Source organism: Cyanistes caeruleus, chromosome 5, assembly GCF_971803275.1.
Source record: "Cyanistes caeruleus chromosome 5, bCyaCae1.hap1.1, whole genome shotgun sequence".
NCBI classification, from domain to species: Eukaryota; Metazoa; Chordata; class Aves; order Passeriformes; family Paridae; genus Cyanistes; species Cyanistes caeruleus.
This window is the reverse complement of record NC_141705.1, coordinates 34,834,720-34,848,868: the sequence shown is the minus strand read 5'-3', so window position 1 is coordinate 34,848,868 and position 14,149 is coordinate 34,834,720. Positions and strand designations below refer to the sequence as shown.

The window sequence follows — 14,149 nt, the reverse complement described above, 5'->3', positions numbered from 1 at the left end:
TCAGCTCCTTTCACTTCAATACTTTAGAAGTGGTCAAAAGTTACTATACTGATAAAAGGAATACTGAAAGACAGGTAAATGTACAGGCTAGACTTTGTCTCTGAAGAGTACTGTAGTTCATTCTTTTGCTCAAGTAAGAACCAAACCATACTGTTTCCACTACCTTACCCTCTTACACCTGCTAAAAATGAACATGTATCTTATGTAGCTGGTACTTTTCTCCAGCTGCTAAGTGCTTAATCGCAACTAAACAGTGTTTCAATGCGTGGCTCATACAATAGTACATGCAATCACAATCTGTAAAATAATCCAAAAGTGGCTATAGACAAAGAGAAACTGTTTTCATAATTTGCTCTTATCTTCTTAATACTTGTCTTGTTTTTAGTCTGCTTTTATTTCTAGTCAAGCTAGGATCCTAGAATTTTTTCTGTGTAATATCTGCCAATTCAATTAACGGCCTGTTTACTCCCTCTTCCAGATCATTAATGAAGATGTTAAATAAAACCAGTTCTAACACTAATCCCAGGGTGCCTTGGCAGACATTTCTGCTCACAACATAATTCATCAGACCCTTTGTTTGGAGATTACTTGGATGATATAGCTGATGTAAAAGAATGCTGCCCACCTGCCTGGCTGTGTTATCCACAGGGAACATATTACACCAATTACAAGAAAACTTCACTGACTTTATTTGCTTCTTGCTGCAAGCCAGAAAATGAAGAGTGTTGACAAGGTTCTAGAGAAGAGCTCTAAAAATTTTTGTTCCTGATATCTGAGAGACAGTTCAGCAACCAGATCACTGGAAATGCTCATCATAGAAGCACATTTCTACTCTTTGAGAAAAAGACTTATTAATTAATGGAGTTAGAGAGATGCAAAGTCCCAGGTTTAAATAAAAATAAATAAATAAATAAATAAATAAATAAATTACTCAAAACCATCAACTTCTAAAAAAAAAAAAAAACAAACTTATTTTGTGGAAGTGCTCCCAAACCAGAGTATATTAAGCTGAAAATCAGCTTCCTTTGAATCTGTGATAGTAAATTCTATGTAGCTGAAGTTGCATTTAAATTACTTTGTACAGAGACTTCTACAGATGAAGAATTCTCTCGGTAATTTTCCACCCCAGATAATGATCCATGTAACATTGTCACTTACATGGTATCACCAACCGTTTTTCAGTGCTTGTATCTCCTGGTGTAGTTTTCCTTGTTGGTAAATCAGAATACAGATGGTTAAAACAAGGTCTTTCCCTCTTTGAAAAAATAAATAAAAAATAAGGCATTTAGTGGTAGTAGGCATTGTGACTTTCAACAGTTTTTATTCTATTTGTATAAATAATCTCTATAGTTAGTGTGATATAATCTCTATAGTGGAAGCCATAGTGGAAGCTTGCCACTATTACAAAAAGAGTCCAGGGGCTCATTTTCAAACAGCAGTCTGCTTAAACCCAGGATAATTGCAGCTGGTATTATTACTGTGTGATTTCATGATTCAGATATTATTTATGTTATTTGTGGATATAAATCCTATAAATGTGTTTCTGAAGTCCAGTGAGAAGCTTTGTTTTATTTTATGAAGTTCTTTCAGTTTCCTTCATCAGATTCTGTTTATTAGTATTAACCAACATTAATCTTTCCCTAATTACTCGTGTCTAAAACCTTTTACAATGATGACACTTTTATTCACTGACATAAACAGCCTCTTTTTTTTTTATTAGATCTGACTTAAAATGGGTAATAGAATAGGTAGAGTCCACAACTACTTATCAATGAACCTCTTTTATCTGTGATGAACCACACTCTAAATAAAATAAATAAAAAAAAAATCTCACCATTATCGCTGTAAATCTGTATGAAGGAAGTAAAGCCAAAGGTTGAAATACAGTAGAGAAAGTTCAAAATACCTGAAGGCAAAAGGAATAAATCATTCATAGTATTGCAATGTTGCCAACCCTTACACTGAAAAAGTGCATCCTAAAGAAAGGTTTTGTCCTTTTTGAACTTTCCGGTACTCCTGTCAAACCTCTTCTTCCTCAAGTTCTGTGGTTATTCTCTACCAAATAACCTTGTTGCCAAAGTAACCTTCTCCCCACTTCACAAAACATCAGAAACTTTTTTTGTACAGAAGTCCACCTCTTACTGCTGTAGCAGTTTAATCAGCAACTGGTTTTGACAGTCCTCTGCCAACAGCTCTTAGATACAGTATTTCATTATCGAGGTGAAAAAACAAAGTCTGAGTTGGCAACATGTGCACAATACGATCTGGAACTTGTTTTAGTAACAAAGAATTTCACACGGAATTCAAAACCACAGCAAGAGCAACCTGGCTGATGAACAATGTAGAACTTAGACTCATAGGAAACAAGCAGATTGGAAGACACCTCTGCTCAGCTAGTCCCACTCAAAGCAAGGCAATTTTCAAAGTGAGATTAGATTCCATAGGGTTTTACCCCAAGAGTACTCTCTTAATACGGAGATTTCACAAGCACCCTGGACAAGATGTGTCACCCAATCACTCCTGTTCTTAACCTCTTTATATTCATTTATTTTTTTTAATGTAGAAAAATATTTCCGTTCCTGAATTAATTCCTGAATGTCTCTTGTCCTTTTGCTGTGAGCCTCTGAGAAGAGCCTCTGCATCCTTAATATTCTTAAGCAGGTGAAGACAGAGATCAGAGAAGCGTAAAAAGCCTTGCTTCTCTCTTCTGCCGAGCAAACACTGCTCTCTCAGGCTCTTGCCACTCAACTCCTAAACATATTGGTGGAGCTCGGCTGGACTCGCTTTAGTTTCCTAAGTCTTCCTGTGCTGGGAAATCCAAAGCTACACACTGGAGTCCAGGTGTGGCTTCCCGTGACATTACTAAGCAGAGCCCATCGCTTTCTGTGGTGTAAGCGAGGCGAGCCGGTGTTTTCCCGTGGCCGGCCAAAGCGAAGGGGCGGCTGGCGGAGCGCTGCGGCCGTGCCGCACGGTGCGGTTCTCCCTCATGGCCAGGCGGGCGCGCTGCCGGGCCGCGCTCCCCGTGCCGCTACCCCGTCCTGCCGCACAGAGCCCCGGGCAGCACCTGCGACGTGCGGTCATTCCGCCCCAGGAGCTGGACTTTGAAAAAGAGCCATCCTCTCGCTACTGTACAAGTCCAGGCTTCTTTGTGTCTGAATTTCCTCACGTCTAGAAAATAGATCTATTCACTCTGAAACCCAGCGAGACATTTAGTAATTCTCCTCCTTCAGGCCCACATTTGTTTCCTTTGTTTTGCCTCCTTCTTACCCCTTGAGAAAAAAAAAAAAATAAATAAAAATAAAAAAAATATCTTGGCTGGCCCTTCTCTGCTTTCCTGGCTCGAAAGGCAGGAATGAAATGAAAACCTCAGCTACAGTAATGATATGCTGCCTCCTTCCAGCCAGGAGGAAAAATCTCTTTCGAATCTCCACACGGACAGGCAGAAATTCATAAAGAGCTAAAGCTTTTTATCCTACATCAAAACTGTCTCTAGCCTTTACTAAACTCAGCAAGATCTGTTCTTTCCTTCCAAATTGTTACCCCTGACTAAGACTCAAGAATAAAGTAAGCTCTTTGGGACAGTCAGGAAGCTGGACATCACTTTTGGGTAAAATGAGTACTTTGGAAGACAAAAATAGAAATAAAGTTCATAAAATGGGACATTTACATTACTTTCATTAGCCAGTTTCGGTTCTGCTTTCCATTCTTTCTTGCTGATAGGGTTTCAAGTAATAAATATATGTATGGAAGGCATCCAGTTTTGTTTAATTCACTGGCATTGTCTGAGGAGCAATGAATCATGTCAGAGATTTAAAGGGATTACTGATAGAGAGGAGTGTAACCTTTCTTCCAATACAACAGCTGTTCTGAAAAATTTCCATAATAACAGTTGCTTTTAATTATATAAAGAATTGCAAAGCCTTTTTAGCTTCATATCAATAATGCAGCTTTGATTCAAAAGTTGCTAAAGAGATAATCCTCAGCCTTTTTTGTCAGAGCCAGTTTGTGAATAGCAATGATTTAAATCCCAATGTCATCTTTTTTATCAAAGGAAGGAAAGAATAGTCTTTATTTCCTTGGAACTTAGACTGAAAAATTACAAACAATGCTTGGAAAACATTCTTCTCATAAGATGCCTTCAAGAAATGCTACTGATGCCTAAACAGACACATGTAAAATAAAAGTATCAGATGTATGGCACAGACATGAGGAGAAAAAAAACCCACTAAAATATCTAGTCAAATATTACCGATAAGAATAAATCATAAATCTCTATATCTAGAATTGGTGTGTTTTACTAAAGAAGGATTATTTTTAGTAATTTTCAGGGCCCTGCCAAGTCAGTAAAAATTGCATTTCTTTATCTTCCACTCTCTCTGCATCTTTCTGTGATTAAGTACTGGCCTCTGACTGCTTAATGCTTATTCATTCCTCATTTTCTGGGCAGATCACTAGTTTGTGAAGATAATTAGAGACCCCTGCTATTCCTCCTAAGCCTTGAATCTTCAGACTAATTAAAATGGAGTGTTGCATATACACATGCAGCTGATAAAGGCTTACAACAAGGTACCAAAATCATACTATTTGTGTCACAAATAAAAGAAAAACTCATTGCAACTGCTAGGATGGAGCAACATTTTTGCTATGGTCTTCTTTCGTGGTTTAAGAATAGTATCCTTCAATTAAGTACTCTCACTTAGACACTCCAAACCACGTGCTACTCCCCTCGCTTCCCTTTTCCCTCTCCTCCCACTCTGCAGAGGGCTGGAGAGGAGAATTGGAGGCACAAAAGGCAAAGACCATGCATGGACTGAGATAAAAAGTCACTGGAAACAGCAATGAGATAAGAAAAAAACCAGCAACAATATTAAAAGCAAAAGCTTACAAAAGAGAAAGTGATCCACATGCAAAAATGTTCACCATGGCACTCAACCCAACCAAGGCCACGTCACCCCGACCATTCCCTCTGGCTTGGGACCAGTGCTGCCCAACTGCTCCCTCCAGAAGGCACTGGCACCCTGCTTATTCCAGCAGCAGGGGCCCTTCTCCCTAGAAGAGTCCTTTTCTCCCACCCCTGCCAATGACCTGAGGTGGTACAGATCAACCTCTGGATCCTAGACAAGCCCCCTCCTAGCTACTGCAAAAATTAACACTGTTCTGGCCAGAATCAGGACACCCTCACTGTATTTTGCCCACCCACTTATCACTTATTTTGTTCTGTTATTACAGCTTCATGAATCTTCTACTACTATCTGCTTTTGAACAATATTAATATAATATTTCCAGTATGGCATTGAAGTATAACATAATGTCGAAGAAAATATGGCAAATTCTTCATCAGGATCATACTCTTCTAACTTCCTTTATTTTTCCTTGAGGTGTCAATATTTAAAGTATAACATGCAGCACAAGTGAAAACACCTGGGAGCAGTGCACATATAAATGCAATATAGGCAAGAAGGCTACAAAGAATTTTTCTGCCTCTCTCCAGGTACAAATTTTCTCCTTTCGTCTGTTTTAGCATGTAGATAGCCTAGAGGCACTGCTGGACACACTGTCTTAAAGATCTTCAAGATTTTATCATTTGAATAAACTACTGCAAGCTTTAAATGCTTTCTTTTATCCTCCAGACAAGAGCAGTAACTTTTATTTAATTTGGGATGAGCCAATATCCATCAACAAAACAAAGAAAACTACTGGCCCTGAACTGTGTCTCAAGACGTAGTAAAGTTATGAGCAGTGTTCATAAATTGCCAAGAAGGTTGTCTGTACTTATCCCATGAATCTCCAGCTTCAGTAAGATCATCTGTCCCCACCCTGAGGCAGTGGCACATTGCTGTCATATTGTTTCTTCAAATGAAGTTGAACTATGACTGAAAATCAGATTATGCCGTTCTGAATGGGTAGAGGCACCTACGCTGACAGATTTTAGTAACTAAAAGCAACAATGTATGTATCTGGGAAGGGAGTAAGAACCTTTAAGGGGTTATAGTTTTCAGTACAAACTTATAAAGTAAATTTTTCTTTTCAATTATTTTCCAAACATTTTATTTCTAATACAAGTAGAGTTTAAGTCAATTCTAATGACTCCAATACTAATCTATAATTTAAGAATTGCAAAAGATCTTTTCTCCTTTGGGTATAATATTTTGAGAAGAAACATTCAGGAAAGAAACTGGAAATGCATCATTTGTGTACCACAATGAGCATCTCTGAACAAATTCCTGTATTCTTGGATCTTTCTTTTTCTCCAGTTTTGCTTTCTAACACAAAAACCCTCACACAGTTAAGCTCCCAGTTTCAAATCATCAGTGAACTTGCTGAAGAGACATTCTAATCCTTCTGCTAAGTCTTTTCTAGGAAGCTAACTTTGTGCTGTAGCCAAATATCTCCACCTAGAATGTGCTCACAAATCAAGAGTTGATACCATTTTGTCTATACTTCATACATAGATGGAATTGTTTAACTACCTCTACATGTTTTTTTTGGAGTGTGCTCCAAAAGATGTAGTTCCTTGTAATGGCCACATGGTCAGCTCGAACGAAAACACGATGAGGAGTGTAGTCTCACGTGGAGCGGTCTCTACAAGTCTTCTGCTGGCTTAAAAAGTCACACAAGAAGGAATACATCTAGGTTCAAAGCACTCTGTATGATTTGAAGCAACATATGGCTTATTGATACGGGGTCACCAAAGGAACTGTCATTTTCACTGGGTTACTAGGTACTCTGATGGAGAAAAGAAGAATCTTTTTAGTAAAACATTTAATTTAAACTAAAAAAAAAGAAAAATAGATGGATACTGAATTCTTAAGAATATAACTTATTAATAACACCATTAAGACATAGATTTGCTTCCAACAAGCCAAAATCAAATTCATAATCTCAAAAGCCCCTGCCCCAATTAATGGCAAGATCACAGCCTTAGATTAGAATATCCTTCCAGAGGTAATTCTATTACAAAACATAAAGTCTGAGGTGGCTATCTTCAGAAGTCATATGTTGAAAATTGTATTTGGTAATTCCAGGCTAATGTAAATGATTAAATTAAATCCAGCAAATTATTATCCACCACTGTCCTGGTGGTAGTTACAACTCTAGCAAAAATCAAAGCATGTTATGCGAAGAAAAAGCATTCTGATAAGAGGAACAGCTCAGAATGGTGTCTTTTCTAGTCTACTGCATACTTTCTCAGGAAAGCTCTTGGATCAATTTTCTCCATTTCCCAAAGGGAGGAGGCACCACTGATTGGACTGCTACGTCAGCTTAAAGAAGCTTCCATTCTCCTTTTTGAAAAAAATAAAAAAATAAAATTGCTATGCTTGAATTTCTAGCTAAAGAAGCTGTTTTACTGCTATGAATCCAGACTCCAGAGGTGCCTAGGAAACTCCACTGGCACTTCCACACAGTATCTGCCTCAGCATACAACTGAGTCAACTCTCCCCTTACACTGCATAAGGGAGCCAGGTGAGTGCTTGAAGGCTTGCAGCAGGGTATCCAATACAAGGAATGATCCGTGTGTGGCTAATGGAGAGAGAGACCTAATGAAGCCCCTGACGTAAATCATTGTCTGGTGAAGTGCCTACCTATTGCCACTGATTGCACAGAGAGTTCACAGCTTCCCTTACCTTAGATATATAGTATAGTTGATGGACCTCGATTATCACCGAATTTTAGGGAGTGTGAATATCTTGCCTGTCTCTTTGTAATCCTAACTTCCTCTTGTGGAATTAATCCTTTGGTCTGAGCAGCAGAAAAATTCAAATTCAAGAGAGATTATTTCTGCTTTTTCCCCCCTCCCCCAGCAAAGCCCAAGAAATTAATACAGTATGAGGGTCTCTTTGGAAAGACATATGATTTTCAGTGTTAGAAAGCAATCCATATATAATTCCTGAGTGAAAATGGCAAAATTACTCTGCTGAAGACTAACATCAAACTGGCCCAGGTTTTCAAAGGTGTTGAATTTTTTATCTCTAGGGAAATCAAGGATTGCTATAGAGATAAAAAGCTATATTTTCTGAAAGAGTGGCATCTTGTTTACAGCTGACTGCCATTGACAGGTGAACCTGTCATACTCTTAATCACTACCCAGGGAAATTCTGATAATATTGTGACAATATTGAAAAAATAGTAATTTTTAAGAATATACTTGCACACATAATTAAACAGTTTAGGTTTTTTTGCAGCCTCTATCTGTCTAATTCTAAAGCATGTTCTCTCTGGAAATTTCAAGTACGATATATACCTCTATAACTATTTTTCTTTCTTCTTATATGAATTGGAACCCTAAGAATATGCTTACCTGTGACCAGTTTTAAGCAGGTAGAAATTAGGACAGAACTACTATGTGTCAACTATCCCTTTTACTTCCAAACCATTAATTAAGTACTCCATTTTGAAAACATATTCCATGTTCAGTGAGAATGGTATATAAGTTGTAGCATTTTACTATGGCTGCAACAATGAAATAAATGCCAGAAACTCTCAAACTAAAGCTATTATTCACAACTTGGTTATAATTTTATATTGATACTTCAGTTCCCAAAGAACCTCCTTGACCTCTATCTGCACAATAACTACAGCTGTAAAAACAAAGCTAAAATAATATGGGCCTTTTTGTAAAGGAAATAAATACCTCTCTATCAATAAAAGAATCCAGACACTCAAGGCATTATTTATTTTCAGATAATTGACAAAAAATAATTTAACTATGTGTCCATATAAACTATGCATGACCCTCAAAAATCACGGGCAGACCAGGAATTTATAACCAGAACACGTTCCCTGGACAGTGCAACTATTTGGATTAATAGCATTAAGAGACTTAATTTTGAAGGATTTGGGAATGTTTTTACAAGGTTTAGGAAGGATTTCATTGGGATTACATGATGAGCAATTTTGAGTGTGCTTAACTGTTCACATTAACTCTCTAGGCAACCATAACACAGATCAGTCATCCACTGGTTATTAATTCTTATCCAAGATTTTGTCACCATAAAGGGAATATCTTTGTAGTTCACTGTAAACTTCAACAAGCCAGTAGAAAAAAAAAACAAACACGCTTTGACAAGGATCTCAGTGCTGATGTTCTGTGTACTGCTGGATTTGAACAGAGTGTGCTTGTACTCTGCATATTTCTGTTCTCTTGTGTTGCCTTGAGAAAAAATGTAATTTTACTATTTGATCTAAAATTATGTTTAAGTTGGCCTATATTTAAATTGATCTATATTTGCCATATGATAATATTCCTTGACAACACCACTTTCAAAGCTCTATTAATTGAAAATCTAACTCAGTTTAAATCAGTATTTAAACTGAGCACCAATGTTCTAAGATTAATTCAAGGGAGAAAATATGCATAAACTAAAAAGTTTTAGCAGTTGGATGTCAGTAGTTCTACTTGCACAAATTAACTACATCAATTTTATGACAAATGTCCTTTTACATAAACTGGGACAAGGCACAGAATTTGGGTTTCTATATAAATTCTAGAAAATTGAATTAAAAAAAGAATTGTATTTTTTTTATAATTCTTGGAACTTGAAATTTTAGAAAGAGATGTACTTTTCTGTGTTTAATTTTTTTCTAATGAGATCACAACTGCAGTAATATACCAAAATGTGAGTGTCCAATGCTGAGCACACTGTTCTGTTGTATGCTACTATCTGAAGGTAAATATGCAAATGCACAAATAAACCAAGAACTGATGCCTGCAAACAACACTGGGAAAAATAACAGAGGCAGCTGTGCACAGAGCTCCAAGAGCACGGGACAAATTTATGAGTATATGTAAATTTACTCAATTATTGTTTTGAAAATATATTTTACCTTTCACTGCAGATAACTTGTCTTACTTGCTCTATCAATTATTCTGCAGTAGAAGTCTGATTTTTCTGATGCAAAGGCAGACAGGAAGTAAAAAAAATATTAAAGAAAGTAAAAAAAATGTTCAACTATACATGAGAGAGATTTATTTGCTTGATTGTTTTTTTGTACTTTGCACATTTAATTACCTGTGGGAGTGATTCTTGTGGACATTGGATTTTTGAAAATCAAAATAAGGTGTGAACAACTATTGATGGAATTACCTGCCTAGAAATGTTAAATTCTAATACAGAACTCTGGAATAAATTTAATGGACTTTTTATTTTTTTACACTTAAAACTTGCCTTGTAGCCTGAAAATTTCAGTATTGAAACTGAATGGCAGCAACTGAGACTTCCTGACTAAAGGAAATACTTTCATAGAAGCAGCTAAGACTATTTTATTCGGAATGCTGTAAAACACAAAGAGCTGTATATTTCTAACTTGGCTACACTATTAGATCACTAAAAAATTGTATCAGCAATAATATTGTCAACAAGTGTTCTTCATTCAGCTATTGTCATTTAGATACTTTTACTTATAAACTATCCTGATTCAGAGTTCAGCACTGGTCATTTGTTTCAGAATATAGAACAGTCAGGCTGGTACATTACAGTGCTATTACCTCTCTTCCCTTTGTTGCAAATATATTATTAAATATTTTTATTATAGCAAAGAAATTCCCAAATGTTTGTCACCACCAAACTCTTAATATGAATCTCACCAACAACAGATTGTGCATACCTGGAATTCAGCTTTTAGTAGAATAAAAGTGCATGCAAAAGTTGAGAATGCAGAATTTCTTTTTAAAATTCATGTACATAAGTGGAAAAATGGCTAGAGGGCCTAATTAATGGTTACTATTGGAACTTCTAATTCATCTGCAGAATTAGATGTGGAATTGAAAAACCAATCTACTGTAACACACTGCACAAACCATCTACCGAAAAATATCCAACTATGAAATTAAATCCCTTATTATGAAAAACATTATATTTGACTGCCAAGTGACACAGCCAAGGAACTATTGTCTATACTTTTAAAGTGCTTTAAATATTAATATAGAAACCAGCATTATCAATTTCAAATTGCTTGAAAGAACAATAAGGCAGAATTCTAGAGCAACAGAAAAATTACTTTCACATGCCATTTTTTAACATTGCCGATTTCTGACTTGTGAGCTTAACTCTCTGACTAGAAATTGCCTTATTGTCTTGATATTAAAAGACCACAGCAAAAACACCAGTAAGAAAAAAGGCATTTGCAACAAGTGTAGCACAGCCCAGCTTCAGCAGAAAATGTGAATTATATTTTATTTTAACAAACATCATTTACCCTGATTTATCCACTTCGTGTAAAAAAAAAAAAAAAAATCTTTTAGGGAAAACATGTTTTAATTGAAGACAGAAAGAAGAGTGGATATGGGCTGGGCATGTAAGAAATAATATTGTGAGTTTTTGACCAGTGTGAGTATTGCCTCACGAGCTGGGCACTGGGAAATGGTGTCCCATGTTCTACCGTGCAACGCAAATTCCTTCAGTTTTCTTAAAGCTCGTAGAGTTTATTATGCTTCTTAGTACTTCAAATGTGGCGGGTAAAGGAACATTTTGTTTCTGTAAACCTGGACTGATTGTAGAAACCTATTAAATAGCGACTGTTTGAAAGCTGAAATTAATTTCTGATTGTGGAGAAAAGGAGCCAGCGAGTGATTTACGAGCAGCAGGAGGCTCCCCTCGGCAGGAAATGCACAGGAAGTACCGGGGCGGTGACTGGCGCGGCCGCACCGCCCTCAGGCGAGCGGGAGATTCGAAGGGCGGGCGGCGGCCATGGTGGAGGGCCCGGGCTGCGCGCTCTGCGCCGAGCGCCTGCGGGCGCGCCTGCGCCGGGGACAGCGCGTGCGGGCCGCGCGGGGCGGCGGCGCGGTGAGGGCTCGGGACAGGGCACGGGACAGGCATGGAGACAGGGACAAGGGCGGGGGGGAGGCGCGGCCCGGCCCGGAGACCGAGACCGAGACCGGGACCGGGACAGGGCAGGACAGCCGCCTCGGGCGGCGGCGGGGAGCCAGCGCTGTCGCTCATGGGTATCCGCGGTGGTTGGTGCCGCCAGGTGTGGGTGAGAACGAGCGTGCCAGGACGCCGGAGCTCCGAGCGGGGGTTCGGTGCCCCCCGTGTCGCGGCTGCAGTCGTCCCTGGGTGTGGTGGGTGTCATCCGCGAATACCGTCTTTATTCTTAAATTGTGAAATATTCTTGTCAGCAACGCAGTAGGTCTCGGCAGGTCATATGTGTAAAGGTGATGCTGAAGCTGTAGAAACGGGAGCTTTGAGGAGTAATGAGGAAAAGCTTTTAGAATCGCTCGTGCTCACTTAGGATAAATTTTAAAATACCGTTTAAAATTTAAAATTTTAAAATGCTTGAGGAAACGTTAAATACCAGGGAAATTATTGCTAATCTTGCTTCTTCATAGTCTCAATCGAGGCATGTCCTAGATGCTCTTTAGGATCCCTTCCAAACCAAACCATCAATGTGAAAATAGAAATATGTGAAACCATAAAGAAATAGAAAAATAGAAAAGTGTGAAACCAATCTATGTGAAACATGAGAAAGGTACACCTTGACCTACAGAAAGGGGGCTTTTACTTTTATAATTATCTTTTTTAAGTAATTTTAGTTAGGCCAAGTATATAAATAAAAGGTGTGACATTTGCTTTCAGTGTACACAGTATGTAATTTCCCTACTAGTTTTTATCCTTTCATTGACAGCATAAAGCTTGTGATTAAGGCACAGTAAGATTGTTTCTTCAATGAAACAGTTTAGGAAAGAATGTGGTTGAAAATACATCATTAAGATATGTCTTAAGATTAGTCTTTATAGGTTAATATCTTTCAGGACAGATTTTTGAAGTAAGGAGTTATACTCCTAAGGTTTCAAAAAGAAATCTCACTCCCTCAAATAGTTTCATTTTCATCACTTTATGCAGTAAAAGTCACCTCAGGGCAGCCTTTATTAATTGGAAAATGGCCAATCGGAAAATGACGTTGGACTTCTTAGATTTCACAGGGACTGCTAATCATGGCTAAAGCCTTGGCCACTGCTGAATATTACACTGTTAGGAGAGTTTGTACTATGATGACTCTAAGGGTTTGCCTGATACCAAAGAGGTATGAACTTAACTTCAAATATTTGAAAAGACAAGCTAGTTTTCCATCTCAGTCATTTCTTATTCTGGTTTATTTTAAACAAACTTGAGTGCCTTAGAGATAAAATAAACTTTGTTGCTCAGCAACAGACTCCAAATACTTTTATTGGAAAGCATGAACTGTTTACATGGAAGAAAAATTTTTCTTTCTTCATATTTTGATAACAGACAAGGTAAATGATGTTATGCAAGAAATATTTTTATTTTCCTACTTGACAAAAATAATAACCATAAAACTCTCTAAATGTGTATAATTTCAAAGTAATAATACAGTGGGAGATTGCATGGAGTAGCTCTGAAATGTCACTAACTAGCAGAAGCCTGGCTGATTTGCCAGAGTTTCTTTCACACGTATTTGCATTGAAATTGAGTGCTGCAGTTGAAGCACTGGTATGTGTATCTGCCATGCAGTCAGCGCTGTGATGACAGTGAATCTGCAGCTCACAGGTTTCAGCAGGGTCTGAAGGGACCTTGGGGTACTTGTCAGGGGGACCCTCACAGGCTGAGTAAAATGGGCTGGTGGAAACTCAAGTTCAGCATTTGCAGGACTAGTAGAGTCCTGTGCTTGGAACAGAAGAGGAACAGCACAGGCCTGGCTGCTACTCAGATGGGAAGTGGCTCTGCACCAAAAAAGGACCTAGGGTCCTGTAAAAGCTGAGTCCATGTGACTAGCATGTCATTCTAAGGGACAGCCCCATGCTGGGGTCTGCAGTTTGAGAAGAATGATTCTTACCTCTGATCAGCACTTGCAAGGTTGCACCTGAGTTTCCAATACCCAATAATAACAAGTTAATAACATACTAGAGTGAGTTAACAATATTCCCCAATAATAACAAGTTAATTACATACTAGAGTGAGTCCTCTGGTGTGGTTAGCAGGGTGAAGCACATGGTGCTCAAGGAGAAGCTGACAGAACTGGAGTTTTCTTGCTCTCCTCAGCTACCTGTAAGGGAGGATATGGGGCAGACAGAGCTAGGCTCCTCTTGGACATGCACAGTGGCTGAGAAGCAGCAGATGCAGGTGACAACAGGAGAAATTCTTATTAGATATTAGGAAAAATGTTCTACCACAACAATAGTCAAGCCATGGAA

At 38.2% G+C, this 14,149-nt stretch overlaps 1 protein-coding gene and 1 long non-coding RNA gene across 6 annotated transcripts in view; one reads left to right on the top strand and one right to left on the bottom strand.

Moving 5' to 3' along the window:
* Positions 1-625: 625 nt before the first annotated feature.
* On the bottom strand, positions 626-11,727 carry LOC111921951 (uncharacterized). Of its 3 annotated transcripts, XR_015287582.1 has the most exons (7): positions 10,606-11,720; positions 9,826-9,890; positions 7,626-7,740; positions 6,471-6,726; positions 1,835-1,906; positions 1,159-1,255; positions 626-701 (listed from the first exon to the last, which is right to left on the bottom strand). It is a non-coding gene; the product is annotated as an uncharacterized LOC111921951 (long non-coding RNA). The 3 variants fall into 3 exon arrangements; XR_015287580.1 differs by lacking the exons at positions 626-701; positions 1,159-1,255; positions 1,835-1,906 and having other exon boundaries at positions 5,338-6,726; positions 10,606-11,689; XR_015287581.1 differs by lacking the exons at positions 626-701; positions 1,159-1,255; positions 1,835-1,906; positions 9,826-9,890 and having other exon boundaries at positions 5,338-6,726; positions 10,606-11,727.
* Positions 11,663-14,149, top strand: part of NEIL3 (nei like DNA glycosylase 3) — a 26,856-nt gene continuing 24,369 nt past the window's right edge. For 2 of the 3 annotated variants that reach the window (XM_086891610.1, XM_086891611.1), the window contains exon 1: positions 11,663-11,783. In XM_086891610.1, coding sequence (XP_086747736.1) covers positions 11,688-11,783 — 96 coding nt within the window. In that variant the 5' untranslated portion in view covers positions 11,663-11,687. Of the gene's footprint in view, positions 11,784-11,967; positions 12,059-14,149 lie in introns of those variants that run through there. The other variant, XM_086891612.1, reaches the window with a different exon arrangement.